The sequence below is a fragment of the Lepidothrix coronata genome, unplaced genomic scaffold, assembly GCF_001604755.1.
Source record: "Lepidothrix coronata isolate B3197 unplaced genomic scaffold, Lepidothrix_coronata-1.0 Scaffold213, whole genome shotgun sequence".
Taxonomy (NCBI): Eukaryota; Metazoa; Chordata; class Aves; order Passeriformes; family Pipridae; genus Lepidothrix; species Lepidothrix coronata.
The window spans coordinates 994,449-1,014,011 of NW_016690393.1; the positions used below are offsets into that span (position 1 = coordinate 994,449).

A 19,563-nucleotide genomic window follows, 5' to 3' on the forward strand; every position below is an offset into this window, starting at 1 on the left:
CGTCCGCCACCGGACGGGGGCGGGACTCGAACCCGTGGAGCCCGACTGCCCCCGCCCTTCTCGGGCTGGCGTGACTGACATCGCTCCTAGCCAATCAACCACCGATAAGGGCTCAAGATCCCGCCTCCACCCACTGCGACCCCCAGCAGCCAATAAGATGTCGAGAATGCGCGCCCCCGCCCCTGAAGGGCGGGGCCCAGGGCAGCCATAGGTCACCCCGTCCGGAGCGTGAGCGCCTGTTCTGAATGAAGGCCAAAGCGACCAATAGCAAACCGAAGCGGGCCGAACAGACGGGTGAAACAACCAATAGACGCATCCTCCGCTCTGAATGACAGGCAGGGCAGCCAACCGGCGTGAAGTGGGCGGGGCTCCCCGCGTGGCTTCCGCTCCCGTTGTGTGAGGGGCCGAGTCCCGAACGGGCTCAGCGCCGCCGCCGGAGCCGCAGCGGGACCGGCTCCGGGGGCCGACCGGGACCCAGCCCAGCCCAGCCCAGCCCAACCCAGCCTGCCCCGCCACTCCGGGCCGTGCCGAGCCTGCCCCGCTCCCGCCGCCGCCGCGGGGGCCGGGCCGGGCCTCCCCCGCTGAGCCCCCGCGCCGCCGCCCCGCTCCCCCAGCCGGGGGCAGCCCCCCGGCCCAGCCATGTCGCTGCACGGGAAGCGGAAGGAGATTTACAAGTATGAGGCGCCCTGGACCGTGTACGCCATGAACTGGAGCGTCCGGCCCGACAAGCGGTTCCGCCTGGCGCTGGGCAGCTTCGTGGAGGAGTACAACAACAAGGTGGGGGGACGGGCACGGGGGCAGGAGGGGGGGACCCTCCTCATCCCGGGGTCGGGGGGCGCCTGGGCACCCCCAGAGCCCTCAGGTGCCCCCCGAGGTGCAGGGGATGCACCAGACCCGGGGTGGTCTCCTCCCTGCTGATGGGACCCTGGGGTGCTGCTGGTTTTTGGGATGGTGCTGCTGGGTTTTGGGATGATGGTGCTGCTGGGTTTGGGGATGATGGTGCTGCTGGGTTTGGGGATGATGGTGCTGCTGGGTTTGGGGATGATGGTGCTGCTGGGTTTGGGGATGATGGTGCTGCTGGGTTTTGGGATAACGCTGCCTGCTGCAGGGCTGGGGTTGGCCCCTGAGCTCCGGGAACAGCGGTGGTGGTGGTTTGAGTCACGTAGGCACCGCGTGCTGCGAGGTCTGTGCGGTGCAAAGGGCTGGAAGGGGAAGGTGTGAGGGTGAGGTGAGGCTGGGTGCTGCTGCTGGAGGAAGGGGAGAAGGTCGCCTGGCTGGGGCATAGCTGGCTTTTTGTTCGTTCCGTGTTAGAGAAAGCTCGTGGCCAGGACTAAAGTTTGTTGTTTGTATATATATATATATATATATACACATATATATATAAGGAAATTCGACTTCTAACATGTGGAAGAACTTCTTCCCATGGAGGGTGGCAGAGCACTGGAACAGGATGCTCAGGGAGGGTGTGAATCTCCCTGTCTGGAAACATTCCAAACCCACCCCCCCTCAGATCACTTCCCTGTGTCACCTGCTCCAGGTGACCCTGCCTGGGCAGTGGGGTTGGACTGGATGATCTCCAGAGGTCCCTTCCAACCCCAGCTCTCGGAGAGTCTCAGGCTGTCTTGGGAATGTGCTGTTCCCGTTGTACTTCCTTGCTGTCGGGGACTCCTGTGTGATAACTTTTTTTCAAAAGTATATAAACCACTTTCAGTGATTCCTCAGCACTTTTCCCTGAGAACAAGGGTGTAATGAGGCATGAGATTGTATTTTCAGTGTTTCAGGGGAACCTCACACAGGCAATAGAGGCTGTGTCCTCCTCTCAGAACACTCAATGCAGTCACCTCTGAGCAGGCTTTAGGGTGCTAATCTGGTGTAATGAATCATAGAAATAAAAGAGGGATGAGGAGATGGATGAAGTTACAGAGCATCCAGACATTTGTATGGCACTGAGGGTCTTGCCCATGGTTTTATGTGTTTATATCGCGTGGCTTTGTCAAGGGGTTTAATGGAGGTCGTGGCAAATCCTGTCAGAAAGTTGGGGACTGGGCTCTGTGCCGGGGTGTAACGAGGGAGGGACAGGGGTGACATGTCTCAGGGTGGTTCAGTCACTGCCCTTTGCTGAGCACGTTGTGGTTCAGGCAGTGTGAGCTCTGTTGGTGAGTTGTCTCCCTTTCCTGGTGAGCCTTGTGCTTCTGGGAGTGCTGCTGGGGACAGGCCTGAAAACTTTCCTTTTGTTTAAAGACCAGCTTGAAAATGTTTTTGTAGTCTGTGCTCTGAGGAGGTAAAATAGCAAACCTGCCAACAGCTTGTTGTTTAGAGGTGGCAGCATTGGTTAATAGGGGATATACATTTAGGCTGCCTTCTCTTTAAGTTTGGGGCATTCCCTGGGGTTGCTCTCAATTTCGGTAAGATCAGATCTACTTTTCAGCTCAGGCTTCAAGTGTAAAGCAGCTGAGTCAACCCCCTCCCTTCTGCCCTTCACACTCACAGTTGTAGCAGACAGAAATTGTGTAGGACTATGTAAATTATTGCTGTCTGTAAATATTCCCCAGGGCTTCTCTTGACCTCTGAGCTCCAGGAATAACGATTCTGTTGACTTCAGTCCACAGAAGCACCACATGCTGTGAGGCCTGAGTGGTGTAAAGAGCTGGAAACTAATTGTGTGGGGATGAGATGAGTCTGGATGCTGCTGCTGGAGAAGGAGGGATGGTGTATGATTAAAAATTAAACCTGGACAATAAATGCAGTGAACATAACCTTCACTTTGCTGTGTCTCTGATATTTCAGAGTGATTTTTTTTCTTTCTTTTGGGGATTTCTTGTTTGATGCTTTTTGTATGAAGGCAGTTAACAGGGAGTCGTCTTGGCTAATTGAAAGTGTTGTTATTGCTCAGTGTTTTGATGTTGTCTCCTTTACTTTGGGGACCAGAACACTCCCGGGAGTGGTGTTTCCCTGCACTGTTGTTATGCTGCCTTGCTATGACTCTCACAGCTTTGCTGAGTCCTTCAGAGGGTGATGAAACATCCAGGGAATAGTTTCATGGTCCAGATTGGGAACTCTTGGACAGGCACATGTAGGGCTGTGCTACCTGCACACCAGTTGTAAACTCTTTCAGCTTCTGTCTATGTTAGTGCTATACCTAAAGGAGCAAAGGGAAAGAACTGAAGCTTCCCTATTTAAATATTCCACTGTGCTCCAAAGGGCCTGGAGCAGTTGGTTTTACAGCCTGACTTCTGAGCTTAACAGAAATCTAAGATTTTTGCAGAGTATGTGTGAAGTTTTGTCCTTCTGCGTATAATTTGCCCTTCACGGTTGAGATGGTTTATATTGCAGCTTCTGACATCAAAACACACTTATAGGTACAGTTGGCACTAATTAAAAGGATAATGAAAACTGATTTTCATTTCAACTTTCTCTTTGCACTGACAAGGTCCCAGTTACGTTCCTGCTCCTGATGTTGCAATGGTTTGTTCCAAATAACTGCCTTTCTTCCTTATTAACAAAAATAGTCTGGAATAGCATAGCTTGCTTAAAGTCTAACCAAATCAGTGAATATACCTTTTCCTTATTACTCTTCTGATTTAGAGTTTCTTTTAAAAAGGTGCTTTTAAAAAGACTTAATGTCCAGATGTTTGTTGCAGTAGAAGTGCTCACTGGGAGGGAATTACAGGGAAAGAGAGAATTTTTTTTCTTGTTTGTCTCTGGTTTTCTCTTTCTGTAGTAATTACCAGAGTTTGAAGCACCCACAGGTTACATAAAATGGCTGTTTACACCTCTGCTTTGGGGGGAACTCAAATGTATTGGCTGCCAAACCCTAATTCCCTGCTATCCCCAATTCCCAGACACCTCCAGCCCCCGTGAACCCTCACTCTAAGGGCTGGATGGCACAGCCTGAAGCTGTTTGCCAAGAACTGTTTGAACCGCAAAGGAGTTTTGTTTCAGCTTGTGCACCTTTGCTGATGGAATCACTGGTACAAGAAGTGAGATGCCTTGCTCCAGTTGGAAGAATTAAACAATTTGAGGTGGTGTTTCCTGAACTTCTTGGGTTGGGGAACTGCTGTCAGGCTTTATAATCCCTCCTGGATCACCGGTGTGATGGGAGGGAATGGAGGTGTTCACAGGTCTCACCGTTTAAAATGTTCCACAGGCTCCTGGCTGTGGCTTCTTGGATCAGGAATGCCCTGTGGAAAACATCAGGAAAGGCTGATTTTGGGTCTCTGTGCAAGACCAAACTGGAGCCCAGTTTAGAAGGCAGGGACTATGCTGTCCAGTGTGTGCTCCCATCACTGGAGTGGACAGACAGGTTATGACCAGGTGCTTCCCAGATTGCCAGCTTTTCCCAGACAGAACCACAGAGGGTTCAGGGGGGTTGTTTTGCCAGAAGGTCACTTGTTCTGTAAGATTGAGCACTGCAGAGAAAGATTGATTGCACGTTGAAGATTAATTGGTGCAGTGACATCTTTCTGATTGTACATGACCCTAAAGTAATTGTGAAATGTCATCTTGGTACTTACTAATTGGATTAAAGTGTTGTAGTTTTGGGGTTTTCCTAAAGTACTGAGAACTTACTTCACTGTTCCTCAAACCATGTCAGAAAAAGAAGCTGTTACCAAATTCTGCACTGTTTAGTTCTGTGCCTGATTTATGTTGGAGACGTGATTTTTTTCAGAAGTTAAGGAATGCTGATTAAAGGCACTTTATTGCTCAGATGCACTGTTGCAATTAAGCTTTATGTTGATAAAGACTTGGATTATGATAGCAAAATCCACATCCAGTTTTAGCATATCTTGATGTATTGGAGGAACAAATAAATATTTAGCATTCCCAGCTACTGTCGTGGCATAATTGCAAAACTAGTGGAGATCAAACACACTGGTCCTTGTTTTCTCATGGAATGAGTTACAGGGAGATGCAGAATGGTTCAGATTGTCTCCAGGGATACAATGACAGGGACTTTTTCCTTAGCATCACCTCAGTTTTATCTGGGCTGGACCTCAGGCCCTCCCTTGTGCAGCAGCAAACCTTGCCTCACAGAAGGGACACAGAGGGCTCTAATAAAATCAGCATCCTGGAAATCATTCCATGGTTCCAGCCTGCACAAGAGGATGAGTGGAGGGATTCTGTAATCACTGGATGTGATCAAGTCCAAAGAGAAGAGTCACAGCTTTGAATATGCTGAGCTTGGGAAGAATGGATCTCCTCCAGCAGAATTCCTGCTCCTGCCTCCAGTGCCTCCTGCTTGGAGCTACTGCCAGTTCCAGTCTCACACCTGACCTGCAACAGGGGCAGGAGCTCTGATGTTGAGAACACAGTTTGTGTTCTCTAACCCAGCCTGCACCCAGAGATGTCAAGGATCAGAGATCCTGTGGTGCTGCATTGCTTTTCCCTCAGTCTCAGAAAGGGTTAAACGTGAATATGCAGTGCAGGAATATCTCCGTCACCCCAGTGAAAGTGGGCCCTTTGCTGGTTTGAGATTTGCTTCTGGTGGTGAGGATGTTGATTGCTTTGTGTGGGCTTAATACACTGGTGTTGAGCTGCAAACAGCATAAGCAAAGGAGAAATGATTAGAGGTCGTTTGTCTTCTGATCCTGACCTTGCCACAAGATTTTCTATCACCAAGGACAATTTGCTTCCTTTGTAAAATCCGCTTAGTATTTCTGATCCCTAAAGGAGTTAGAAAGCTATTTGTCAATCACTTCAGAAGTCAGGGAGATTTTTTTGACTGATTTATGCTGGAGTGTGAAGGATAATAAGGAGTAGTTGTAATAAAGAGAGGGCAAGGCAGAAAGCACGGTTTTTAGGAGCATACTTGGATATATCTTCTAGTGTTTGTTATGGGATGGAAAGGATGGAGCTTCTCATTGTGGTGGGGCATTTAAGAGCATCTCTAAATGGGCTTATAAAACTGCAAATATTAAAGTTTAAGATCCACTGAAACATTTCTGGTTTTTCCTTGGGTGGGGAAAAAAACATGGTAGATTTCCAATCTAGTTAAATATGTGCTTCATTAACCACATTACTTATCCCAGAATATTTAGGGTTTTTCCAGATAAACATCTCTGAAAAAGTCCATTAAGCCAGGAGGAAGCTGCTGTGTGGAAAGTACTAGGAAGTTCCTACTGGGAGCAGCTTACACAGTAATTGTAGTGAGTCCTCCCCACAATGTTTGTGTTTGGGCAGCATTTCACACAGTGGGACTTTCATCCTGCTTGGCTCCCGTCCTCACTGCAGGTTCAACTCGTCCTCCCAGCACCGTTTGTTCTCTGAATGCTTTCTGACATGTCAATATTTTTCTAATAACATCATGTCTGGGACCTCAGGCATTACTTCAGGTGTTGTCATGACCAGGCTGCGTGGAGATGGTTTCTTGTTTGCTGTGTCTTGCAGCCCTCTCACAACGGGGCAAGTTTGGCCCTTCCCACTGTCACATCACTGTGCAAAAATACTCATTTGGAACTCAGTTGTGTAGAATCTTGCAGCAGACCTGCTTTCTTGGTCTTTTCATACAAAACATTTGAATTCAGTAACTATTTTAGCTTCCCAAATTTTATTTTTTTTAAGGTTTGAATTCTGTTTTATTTTCTGACTCTCTAGTGCGATTTATCTGAGTCTTAATTTCATGCACTTGTGACAGAACGTTTTAGGTCATGTGATGTTGAAAAAACATCATGAAACATTCATGAAAACTGCCGTGATCCATCACGACCTGCAGGGTTATGGCCAAGAATTCCATGATTTGGCCTTTAATTGTGCAAACTGCAGCTTGTTCTGCTCCCTGAGGATGACATTGTCAGCATCAGAGTCGGAATAACGTTTGTGCACTTGAAGTCTGTGACTTAAACTGGGCTTTGCAATGGGAAAAAGAGAAGGGTGGCCTTTAATCCTTTAGGACTGGATTTCAGTTTGTTTGGGGTTATCTCTTCAAAGCACAGCACTATCTGGTGGTGGATACTTCACTTTGCTGACATGTCCCAGCCAGGAAGCAAAGCCTTCATGATTTCTCATCCCATTGACCTGAGATTCCTTCTGTATTGTCCTTGAGGTGACAGAAGGTGTCCTGAAACACACTCAGTCTTAATGCTCTCATTAGAAATGAATGTTTTGGTAAAATGCTTCCTTTTAAATCTGGTTGCTCACAGGTGCAGCTCGTTGGTTTGGATGAAGAGAGCTCAGAATTCATCTGCAGGAACACCTTTGATCACCCCTACCCCACCACAAAGCTGATGTGGATCCCAGACACCAAGGGAGTCTATCCAGACCTGTTGGCCACCAGTGGGGACTACCTGCGAGTGTGGAGGGTGAGTAAATCCTCCCTAGGAGAAGATGAACCATGGCATCAGTTGTGGTGCATATTGATCTCATTTTCATTCAAGATTTTCTTTGCTGCAATAATGTGACTAAGTACCAAGCCTCTAGGAGAAGCAAAAGTATCACGGTAGTTGCTGCTTTAATCAGCTTATTGAAGTTGGAGATGATGGTTGTGTTTTCCAGAGCTTTAGGATGTAAAGCTGAGAGGAAGAAACCCAGGATTAACTCCCCATGTGTTGTGCCAGTGGAACAAGTCAGGTGATGTTGCTGTTTAAGTCAGATACGTTTCATTTTCTCTCGAGGTGGGTGAAACCGAGACCCGGCTGGAATGTTTGCTGAACAACAACAAGAACTCAGATTTCTGTGCTCCTCTGACTTCATTCGACTGGAATGAAGTGGATCCTTACCTGCTGGGTGAGACTGAGAGAATGCTGCCTTTTCAGCATACCGCTGAATTTGGTCTGGTGGAGTCTGGGCTGTGACTTTGTGACCGGTTAATGTGGTGACCAACCAATGGGCCAACTGCTGCATCATAGAAACTGCCATTGTCTCGGGTTAAAATGTTTTAAAAAATTAAAATTATCACCTCATGGAGACTTTTTTTATTTCTTTGGATTGGAAGGTGCCCTCTCCACTACAGATGGGGGTGTTCCTTATTTGGGGATAGGGAGTCTTGCCCCTCAGGGCTGCTGAGCTGCTGTTGCAGCGCTGAGTGAGGATGTGCATCAACTCCTGTGACTTATTTCAGAGTGTTCTGCAGTGGATAGACCAAGCTTTGTGTTTTGTGAAGCCATTTCAGCAGCAGCAGGAGAGCCAGGAGCCCTTAATTCAGTTGGAGGAGGGGGCTGAACGTTTAAGGTTTAATTATAGCCTGCGGGACAAATTGTGAATCCAAGATGACTGATCCAGAGGTTTGTTTCCCAGAAGAGAACAGCCATTTATGTCAGGGGGGATTTGCCCAGAGATTAACAGTGATAATATGTCTTAGTAATTATTTACTACATGATTTATTTTTTGTGTGTTCCATCTCTCATCTCTTAAGAGCTTTACTGCAAACCCCACCTTCGGTCCAGAGCAACAATCAATTAATAATAACACGCTATCACAACACTGATTGAATTTTGGTTTTGGCATGCACATGAGATGGGCAGGATGGGAAAGTTCATCTCAGACTTGCATCAGGCTTCTGAATAGATTGAAGCAGACATGAGCTATTTACCCTTTATTCCTGTGTGGAAGGCTGTTCCTGCAGCTAAAAGGTTTGGGTCATTGAAATGCAAGGAGGGCTGTTGGCTGTTTGACATTCTTGGGTTTAATTCTATTCTCGTGGCTATTTTGATCTGTAGATGTTGGGGGATATTACATTAATCCAGGAATTGATTAAATCATTTGGGATAATATCAGTTTTGCTAACAGAAGTTTTTTTATTTCAGGTACCTCAAGTATTGACACAACCTGCACTATTTGGGGTCTGGAGACAGGACAGGTTCTGGGAAGAGTAAATTTGGTCTCTGGCCACGTGAAGACCCAGCTTATTGCACATGACAAAGAGGTGATGGGGGTTTTTGATTGTTGGCATTGACTCTTCTTAAAGCAGTACAGGAACAGAAAGGAACAGAACTTTTCCATTTTTCTCCTTTTTCTTGCAGAATGTAATGGTCCGAAAAGATCATTTATCTAATGCTAAGTTATACAGTTTTGAGTACTTAAATGCTGTTGGCAATTGAAACTACTCTTTTTACTCATCACAGACTCTGGACTGGAGCTCTTGTTTTACCAGGTTATGCTCCAGAATATTTTAGGCAAGTGAGATAAAACACCAAACTGGACTTCAAATCAGCTGCACGTCAAAGGCAATAAAAAACTTGCAAGATTCTCCCATTTTAACCTATTAATATTCATATGCAATAATATAAATAACATCATATATCAATTTCCAACAATAATATAAAAAATCTGGGAAATTGATACATTTTAGTTTCAGTGAACAATCCCGTAGTTACATAAACATTTAAGTGGGGTTTTTTTTCTCCTTTTGGCAAACGCAGCAGCTAAAAACTTGCTGGGAACATGAAGTCTTTGGCAGAACGGGTCACAGCTAGCTGTGCTGCCCGTCCATAAGGTGATTTTTGCTGGGAGTGGGGAGGCACTGTGCTGTCTGGAGCTGTGTTGTGTCTGTGTGCAGGTGTATGACATCGCCTTCAGCCGGGCAGGGGGAGGCAGGGACATGTTTGCCTCGGTGGGAGCGGACGGCTCCGTGAGGATGTTTGACCTCCGTCACCTGGAGCACAGCACCATCATCTACGAGGACCCCCAGCACCACCCCCTGCTCCGGCTCTGCTGGAATAAGCAGGATCCCAACTATCTTGCCACGATGGCCATGGATGGGATGGAGGTGAGGCACCAGCTCCTCTCCTGTAGGTGCTGGAGTTGGGATTTTGTGGCTCGGTATTATTTCGTAGTTCATAGAATCAGAGAATCAGCTGGGTTGGAAGGGACCTCTGAGATCATCAAGTCCAACCCTTGATCCAACCCCACCGTGGTTCCCAGCCCATGGCACTGATGCCACATCCAGTCTGTCCTTAAACACCTCCAGGGACGGAGAATCCACCCTGGGCAACCCATTCCAATGGCTGAGCACCCTCTCTGCAAAGAAATTCTTCCTAATACCCAACCTAAACCTGCCCTGGCACAACTTGAGAACAAGCTGTCAGTGGCAGATTAAGGACCAGCTCTTAGTGCACTAAGGAGTTAAAGAAGTGACTTTGGCATTATAAACTTTAAGGCTCATATATATTTCAGAGGAGACTGTGAGCAGCTGGGCAATAATTTTCACATAAAGTTTTAGTCACCTTGTTCTTTCCCAGCTCAGGGTTTAGTTTGTCACCTGTGCTGCTTAAGGGAAGCACAATTTGTTTGCCACAATTTGTGGCACAACTCACAAACCCCCTGTGAGATCTGAGTCCTTTTGAGACACACAACACACTGACCCTCCAGAAGCTGTTCTTTGGGAACAGTATCTGCTTGCCAGCTGAATCCTTTAGGAAAGAACCATATTTATAGCCTGAGCTCAAAATACTTAGTTTTTTGAAAAAATTTCTAAAAAATATTTTTAAATATTAAAAATTGCTTTAAGACTATTTAAATATTTTTAAATATTAAAAATACTTTTAAATTATTTAAAATTATTTTTAAATTATTTATGCAGTTAAAGATTTATTAAATCTATCTTTTTTTAATTAATAATTAATAAAAATCTATTAATTCAGTTGTGTTTTGTTTCTGAAGGTTGTGATTCTGGATGTGAGAGTTCCCTGCACTCCTGTAGCCAGGTTAAACAACCACAGAGCGTGTGTAAATGGAATTGCTTGGGCACCTCATTCCTCCTGCCACATCTGCACAGCAGGTGAGTGTGATCTTGCAGGGGAATCTTGAGTCTTTCACTGCATTTGCAAAATCCTCTCCCTCCAAAAGGTTATGCAGTTCTCTGCCTGCTTTTTGCTAAAGAATTATTGCACTTTAGAAGCTGTTTATTAGTGACTTTCCTAAATTTTTACAGAAATAGGCACCTACTGGAGTTTATTGTATGGAAGTCATGAGCCCAAGTGCCCAAACTGTGCATCTGCTCTGGCTAACCCTATTTATTAATGCTCCTTAGGTTTTTTGCAGTCCAGTTCTTAAATGTTTTCAACTGTTATGAGTTCCACTGATCTTTTGTCTCTCAGCTCTGTCCTGGATAATGTATAATGATCCAAGTGTATTTTGGTGGAGCATAGGTGCTGTATTTCTGGCTGGAATATGGATCAGGGCTGCAACAGCCATGTCCTATCTGGCCTCTTGGGCTATAAGCCTGTTGGTAGCCACATGTGGAGATGTTGATACACTGTGACTCTACCTCCAACCTTCTCCTCCCCCTGCAGCTGATGATCACCAGGCTCTCATCTGGGACATCCAGCAGATGCCTCGTGCCATCGAGGACCCGATCCTGGCCTACACAGCAGAGGGAGAGATCAACAATGTACAGTGGGCATCCACCCAGCCAGACTGGATAGCCATCTGCTACAACAACTGCCTGGAGATCCTGAGGGTCTAACTCTGCTGCTCCATGCCCCACTGAGGCAGGGCTGTCTCATTCCCCTCCCCTCTAAAGTAAGAACACCACCAGTCAAGTGGCCAGTATCTGTTGTTGCTTTGCATCTACTGTTACAAGGAACTGTTACAAGAATCGATGGCAGGCCTCTCCTGTCTCTCAAGACTCTAAAATGCAGAGACGTGCTGAGCCTCTTGGACCTTCTGGGTTCTGGTTTTCTTGTCGAATTCTTTTTCCCTCAGTTAAAGTTCTGTATATTTGTTTGTTGACTGTATTAATAAGCTTGCAGGCTTTTAAGTTGCTGCATACGTCCATGTGTTTGTCAGCCAGCTGGGGCAGCACATCAACCAGTTTAATAGATGCAGGTGCAAAACAAGGTGGGGGGAAAAAAGACATTGATGTAACAGCCACCTTGGCAGGAATCTTTATCATTCCTGTTGTTGCTGCCTCTAAACTGTTTAAACGTTTGTATGTTTTTTATATATTGGGCTAACTTTCTATTGAGTAAGGTTTTTCTCCCTAATTCTTACTTTTGATATGTGATCCACTTCCACATGCCCACAGCAGGACCTGTTCATGGATAACAAACCACAGTAACACTTCAGGCTCCCTGGCAGTAAAGGCCTGCCAGAACTAACTGTTGCCTTGGCTCCCTGTACCCGGTGACCTGGGCAGAATTTCCTGGTGCTGTGAAGTACAAGTACTTGTTGCACAATTTCTTTACACTTTTCTGATGCTCAAGGCAGTTGTTACTATGGTAGGCCTTATTTTTAAATTAGAACTGAGTTTGTGTGTACCCTGCAGTTGTGTTAGCACACAGAATGGTGGTAGGTTGCAGAAAGAAGATCCATGCATGACATAAGCTCCCAGGAGGTAACAGCTCCTGAAAAAAAGTGTGTTTGTAAAGGACTTGGGGTTGGCACTTCCAGTCAAATGATTTCCCCTCGGAAGACTTCCTATCTAAACCAAAATAAAATGGTTTCACACTTTGTAGCTTGCTTGATTGGCAAATAACCTGAGCAGGGTTTTGTGGTTAGCCTGTACCTTGGAGCTTCTTTGTGCTTGGCCTGTGTTCTGGGAGGTCTTGAAGGGAGTGCAGAGCAATGTTTTTGTGAGGTGTGTTTGCTTTGTACTGTCAGCTCTTGTTGAGTGAGCGAGATGGGTCAGAAAAGCTGGTCTGCTATCCAACAGAAAGCTCTCTCTGAAAGAAATCATTCCCTAATGCAATGCACAAAGGTGGATTTAGAAGGAAAGAAACTGTGCCATTGAGACCAAGGTTTGGCACTTGTCATCCTCTCCTGACTTCTGGGGATGTGCCCGAGGGCTGCTCTTTGGAATAGTGGATTGCTCTACATTAATACTTCTCCATCAGAGCTGAGTGGATTAGGCAAGATAAAAATCTTTGTTGAAGTCTTAATATAACACAGGTCCTGGGATAAAAGCTCTGCAGTGCTCTCCAAATGAAGACATGACAGCCAGAGCTGGTCTGGAAGGATGTGCAGCCCAGTTTCCATGTAAATGTCAGAAACTATCAGAATTGTCTTTCCACCTAATGAGTATTCACCTGCAACTGGAGGCAGTTTATAAATAGTAGGACAGTGGCAAACCTGGATCCTGTCAGTTTGTGCAGGAAAGGCAAGCTGGGAAAGCGATTGCTGTGGAGCAGTGAGGCTGACACTGGGAACACTGTCAAACACAGAACAGATTCTGCAAGGGTTTGTCATTGTGGGCAGACAGAAATACCCTTCTGCAGGCAGCTTCTCACCGTGGAGCTCAGAAAAGCATTGCCTCAGGAATTTGATAGGAATTCATTAGGGACAGCTTTAGTCCATCACTGCTTTTGATCTCGGAGGACCACGAGACTCTCACACAGTTCCAGCTCACGTTGTGTCAGTGACACTTTGTGTTCAGTTGTGGGATTTCTGACAAAGCTTCTTTTGACTTGCAGGTCAGTTTTTCTTACGAGCAGCAGTGCTGGGAGTGGTGTGTTCCACAGGCAGGTTTCAGCAAGATGTCAGAGCAGTGTTAGCCAAACAATTAATTACCACTTTTTACAGCAGCACTTCCTCAGAAACTGGAAAATGCTTCTGCAGAGTGAGGTGAAAATTAGGATTTTCTTAGCAGGAGCATCTAATGGCATTCACAGCTTTAGGACTCATCTGAAATACAGGCTTGTCATGCATTGTTTAATTACAAGTGGTAGGGATAACATGCTGTGTTACCAAGAGGGAAGTACCTGCAACATTAGGACTTTCTGTGTCCCCTTTCTGCACGAGTCAGAGATGAATGTTTCTCTTGCTTAGCTGAAAAATGCATCTTTTATAATTGTGTTATGCTTTAAAAAAGCTATAAGATAATTTAGTTGGAAGTGAAGTCACTAAAAGACTCCATAGGCTACACTAAAGGACAAAGGCAGTTTATTCCCAGAGGAATAAAATGTGTTACACTAAGATGATGAGAAGAGAGCTGGTATAAGGGGACCCAGTCTGAATAGCCAGGTAGATTCTCCTTCTGTTGGAAAACAACCCTGTTAGGGACCTGAAGAGGATCCAATGTCAGTTCTCCATCCATAAAACTGCTTGAAGTCTATTTGTGGAATTGGGTGCTTATTCCAAACTTGTCAAAGGCAAGTGAAGGAATCTTGTAGGCTCCAGTGGGTTCTAAATAAAGCCTATATCCTGTTTGTTTAGCCAGTTGGGATACCTTCTGGATCTCCAGCATATTGCTTTGGGCATAATCCATTGTCATTCTTCACATGAAATTACATTTTAAATCACTAGAGACTGTTTGGGCACAGGGAAATGATACTTAAAATAGCTTCAAAGAAGTCACTTGAAAGGTTAATGACTGAAAAGACCTGAAAATCCTCATGGGTGAGATGTTCTGTAGTGCAAATGGCACTTCCATACAGACAAGGAAGGGAGAGACTTTGGTGCCCTTTTGCCAGCACCAGCTGACAGTGGCAGGGTAGGGAATGCTCTGGTTCAGGTTCATCTGCAAGATAAAATAAACCCCGAGACTTATCACTGGAAGAACATACAGTTTATCACATTTCACCTGCCTAACATTCGATTAGATTGGGTGTAAACCCCCCATAATCATTATTTTCCCCCAAAGTTTGTAAAAAGAAATAATTTTGTATTTAATTTCAATTATTTGGTGCATAAGCAGAGAATGCAGAACAACTGCTTGCAAATGCCTCATATCTTTTGAGTATAAAGTAGCATTAAGGAGGGAGTGAGCAAAGCAGAAAAGCACGTGCTGGTGTTGGTCCAGGCCAGCCTGATCTGGGACAGAAACACTTCTCTCTCTGACTGAAGTAGTTCTGTGTCACTTCTCCAGGGGGTTAATCCAAGATACTAAACTATTGTTTGGTTGTTGTGTTCTTTTTTAAACCAAGCTTTCCACAGATTCCTACTCCGGTGTGGGCAACCTGTTGGCTCTCAGCCGGGGGGATCTTGATGATGTAAAACTCGTTAGTGAGGTGAAGACCTGCAGCCAACAAGGTGGATGTGGAGCTGTGTGTCGTGTGGTGGCAGCTCTGTTAATTGTCTAAATGAGGTGGGCTAGGGGAGCTTGCATCTCTGGGAGTTGTACTTCTGTGTGCAGGGATTTAAAAGGCAAGGATTTGAGTGCTTTGACAATCTATTTAGAAAGAAAACACGGTGGTTTCGATACGAAAGGAGACTGATAATACAGGTTGTTCCTTGTGGAACCTTGAAATGTACTTAACGGGGGAGGCATTGCCTCTCATAAGTCAAAGTTAATGATCCTTTCAAAACTTAGCTGTAATTACTCTCCTGAATGTTCTGGATAATAGTAAAAAGCTCTATTTTTGCCTGGTGGTGCAGTGAGAAAGCTGCATCAGTCTGGAGTGTAGATCAGTGCAGAGCCCAGGTGAGGGGAGGGGTCCCATGTACGGAATTCACAGATGTGCTCGGGCTTGTTTGAGATGTAAATGAAGAGCTGAGTGTGTCAGTTTTGTTCTCTTGCAGATGGCACTTTAACAAGTATATTTTTGGTAGGATTAGGAGGAGAGTCATCTTTTCCTCAGCCCTTTTATGGTAGGAGTTTGTCTGTGTTGTGTAGAAAATGTTAAATACAACAGCCACCAAAATCCTGAGCTGTGGTCAGAGTGGACCCTCATTTCTTTCTACTGAAAACCAAAAACATGAGCACTTGACAAGACTGTAAATGTTAAACTGAAGCTTCATGTTCTGAGCTTGACACCATCCTGTAAGACCAACCCAAGGCATGCAGTGCTGGTGTCACCCCGAGAGTCCCTTTTCCTTGGGAACCTGATGGTGTTTGGGAATCCCCTTTTCCACCATCTGAACACAGTGGCAGCAGTGACAGGTTGGTTTTCAAAGGATGCAGCTGGATTATTTGGACAACTTATTTTCGTGAGAGAAAAACTGCAGCTGCTGCCTAAATCCATAAAGCTGAAATTCTTGAACTCGTCGGTTTGTTAGTGGTGTTTTAACTTTTCCCAGAGACACTGGAAAGGATGAGCAGCAGCACAGCCAAGCTCCTGGCTCAGCAGATTCCACATTGATGGTCCCATCAAAGTCCTGGAGGGTTTAGTTTTCCCACTGCTCGTTAGCAAAGTGGTCCCAGCACCTCAGATCCACCTTGTGTTATCCTGCCAGTGAACACAAGCTCCCTCTGACGTGGATTCCCTGCTTTCTGCTCTCACAGCAATATTCCAAAGCAGGCCTGTCTTTATTGTCCAGTGGACACGGAAAGGAGGTGTCCAAAATCAGTTATGGAATGGGCAGGTACTGTCAACTCTGTCCCACTTTTCTCTTGATCTTTGCAGAGAATCCAGGGAATTAATTGTCTGTGGCACTTAAAGAGCACTTTGTGATGCAGCTGTACCTCCCCTGCTTACCCGAGAGGAGTCAGAAATGTCTCTTTCTCAAGGGTGTTGAGGGGAGTTTAGGATGCCCCTGACTCATTTTTTTAAGGAAGAGATCTCCAGAACTTCTGATTAGCACCTTTCACCAGCACTAGAAAAAAAGCAGTAATTAAAATTACAGCTAAATACCAGTCACTGGAGGCTCATCTGGTGATTCATGGCAGACACCAGAGGCGAGAACAAAAACACTTTGAGAGTTGCTGCTGCCTGTTTCAGGTGACAACTGTGTCTGCCAAGGACCTCGGTGGCCTTTTGTGCAGCCTCTGATACTCAGCATCAAGCAAGAATTTCCACAGTCGTAAAACTAAATTTTAAAAAAAAAATCATCTGCGTGGCTTCCGTCAAGTTTATTTCTTTTCAGAAAACATGATGAAATGAATTAAAAAAAAAAAAAAAGCTATTTCCTGACAAAATATTGTGGCCATGAGCATCTGTAAGCCCATGGTCCAGCTCTCATCCCTTGGATCCTGTTGGCAAAACATGTGACTCCAGCCCCCTCTTAGAGCTGAGGATGGATCTGAACGAGGCAGAAAGGCAAGAACCAGGGAAGGACAGAGTCCTAATGCAGCTGAGCAGAGATGTGTTGCTTTTCTTGACAACCTGGGAAATAGGAATTAAGAAATCTACTATTTAAAAGGAACCTTTTTTTTTTTGTTGTTGTTGTTTTTCCACTTGGGTTGCTAGCAGTGTAAAATGTAATTTAAGCATTTTTGTTACCAGTAGCTGAGTAGGAGATGTTTACTTTCATGTGTGTTTTCCCTTCTGCTCTCCCCATTCACAGTCCCGTTGTGGTAACTTCCTGAAGGTGTAATCTTTGTAGCATGATTGTACAAACACCCATATGAGATTCCTGACTCTTTGTTCTCACTGAAGTATGTTAAAGCAATAGTAGTTTTACTTCTGTCCTCCTTTTCTCCACCTGCAACTTCGCTACTCCCCTGTCCTAGAGGAATCCTATTATCCTGCTATTCACTGACATGGATAACTGCAGTGTCCCTATATTCCTTTATTTTTATGGAGAAAACACAGAAGGGTTTGTTACAATGGATTTTAACACCCGAGTCATGGAACCATATTGTTGAAACTCTGTAAATTTTAAGGCAATTTTCTGAACTCGCTTGAAAGTGGAATGTTGCATTCTTTTATGCTATTTCCCGCTTCCTATGTAGTTTTATTCAGATTTTTTAACCTTCTTTCTAAGTTTCGGCCTCCTGTGTATTAGGTACAGTATTTTCTGCCTTTCATACTTTGTAATAAAAACGGAACATTTGTAGATCGACTGCAGTTCACTGTGTGGTGAGTTAAACCTGGGGGGAGCTGGGGACTGAAAACGAGCTTCCTTTACTCTGTGTGGAGTTTGTTGCTGCGAAAAGGAGCTTTGTCTTGCCCCTGCAAAGCTGAAGTGTATTGATCTCCCATCAATACCCAAAAAACTCTATAATTCCGGCTACTCTTAAGTTGCAAATTACCCCAAATAATTATATTTTTAAGAACTCAGTCACAACAGAACTCAACAGAACCGGTAATGCAGCTGTACTTTAAATATTTGCCTTCTTAAAAATCTGCTGCAGGGTCCCTGTATCCCACTGTTGTTCATGCTGATGTTTTCCCACTCCTTTGCTCATTCTCTGCACAACAAATGGGAATTACCTGCTGGCATGTTTTCATTTTTAAGATGAGGGGAAGAGGAATGTTTTTAAATGCAAATAATTGGTCTCTAAGGGGGTTTTGAATACAGGCAAAATGAAGACAAAGCAATTAGGCACTTCTGTAGCTTTAAGTCTCTCCTGTGCAGGGTGACCTCTGTTAAAGGGTGTTTTTCTCACTGGTGTCGTGGCTGGAACTGGGACTGAGATGGAATGGAGTGGCAAAGCTTGGAAAGTTGTACCTTAGGCCTTGGCAAGCAGGACTGATGACTTCACTAAGTATTTAGATTAACTCTAGTTCAACTAAATTGTTGGGTTTCTTTCTAATTCTTTGTGTACTGGCTTGGAAATAAAAGCTTATTAAGCTTCATGTCCACAGTGGAAAGAGTTGCCTGCAAAGATGCTGCAGTGGCTTTTAAGCTATATATGGACTTTGTTCTAGCAATCCCTGTTTGGATAAGATGCTTTTCTTCTAAGAATTGTTTGTCTTTTTACCCTAGAATTGTATTTGCATCCTCCTAGATTATTTTTCCCCTTGGATCTGTGGAATTCTCCAGGGAAACCTTCTCAGCTCCCACTCTGGTGGGAGGAGGCAACCTGTGCAGATTGGAGCTGCTGGTGCAAGAAGTCGTGGACTGGTAGGTGATGGGAAGAGCAGATTCCCTGTCAGTGAGGCAAAACAGGTGCCAAAAAGTCCTGTAGAGGAATGTGGGGAGAAAAAGAGACAAGCAGAGGTTCTCTCTTTTGTAAGTATTAAGGAACAACCATCATCTGGCACAGCTGGGTTGCTCTGTGACCTTGGGAAAGTCACTGCTCTGGTACCAAATGTAAGTGAAAAGCACATTATTAATCCTTGGTCAGTAAATGGCTTGAAAATACTTAAAAATGAAAGAAAACCACCATGGTAGCAAGCAATAGGTGTAGAGAAAAAGTGGTGTCTGAGGTGATTTTGGGGCCTGTGACTATAACAAGCATTTAATTTTGTGCTTTTTCATTAGTGCTGCTCTAGAAACTGTCCAGGCTGCCAGCTCAGAGGAAGCAGTGAGATAAATGCATATAATATTTTTAACATCCTTCCTCCTCTTCCTTCTTTTAATTTTACCACTCCACAAGCAGAAAGGCTCCTGGTTTTTAACCAGCTTCAGAGCCCCCTCTGCTGGAATCTGTCCACAGCCAGGCACAGCCCTCGGGAATGGGACAAGGACAGGTACACACAGCTGGGAAAGGCTGCTCCAGGCATGTCTTGAAGGATTTTCTCATGATTGATGTGCTGGAGGAGAGTTTTGGCCAGCATATCTCCTGCCACACTGCCCTGAATTTGGATAGCAATGGTAGTTTTTCCATTAACTCTGTCTTTGAAGCTGAGGACACGACAAGGAAGTGCTGGGAGAAGCAGAACTGCCTGGCATCAGTGAGATGACTCAGATCTGCAGAAAAGAGTGCAGAATGCTTCCATGCATCCTTTGAAGATTGGCTGCCTCATCCCTGGAAGTGTCCAAGGCCAGGTTGGACGGGGCTTGGAGCAACCTGGGCTGGTGGAAGGTGTCCCTGCCCATGGCAGGGGGTGGCACTGGATGGGCTTTAAGGTCCCTTCCCACCCA

General features: G+C 45.3%; 1 protein-coding gene across 1 annotated transcript; it reads left to right on the forward strand.

The window, feature by feature from the left end:
• Positions 1–602: 602 nt before the first annotated feature.
• DCAF7 (DDB1 and CUL4 associated factor 7) lies at positions 603–17,600 on the forward strand. Its single transcript, XM_017833331.1, has 7 exons — positions 603–777; positions 7,140–7,298; positions 7,611–7,722; positions 8,742–8,860; positions 9,494–9,703; positions 10,597–10,714; positions 11,229–17,600. The coding sequence occupies exons 1-7, from the start codon at positions 640–642 to the stop codon at positions 11,399–11,401; spliced, it is 1,029 nt and encodes a 342-aa protein (XP_017688820.1). The 5' UTR covers positions 603–639; the 3' UTR covers positions 11,402–17,600.
• Positions 17,601–19,563: the final 1,963 nt, after the last annotated feature.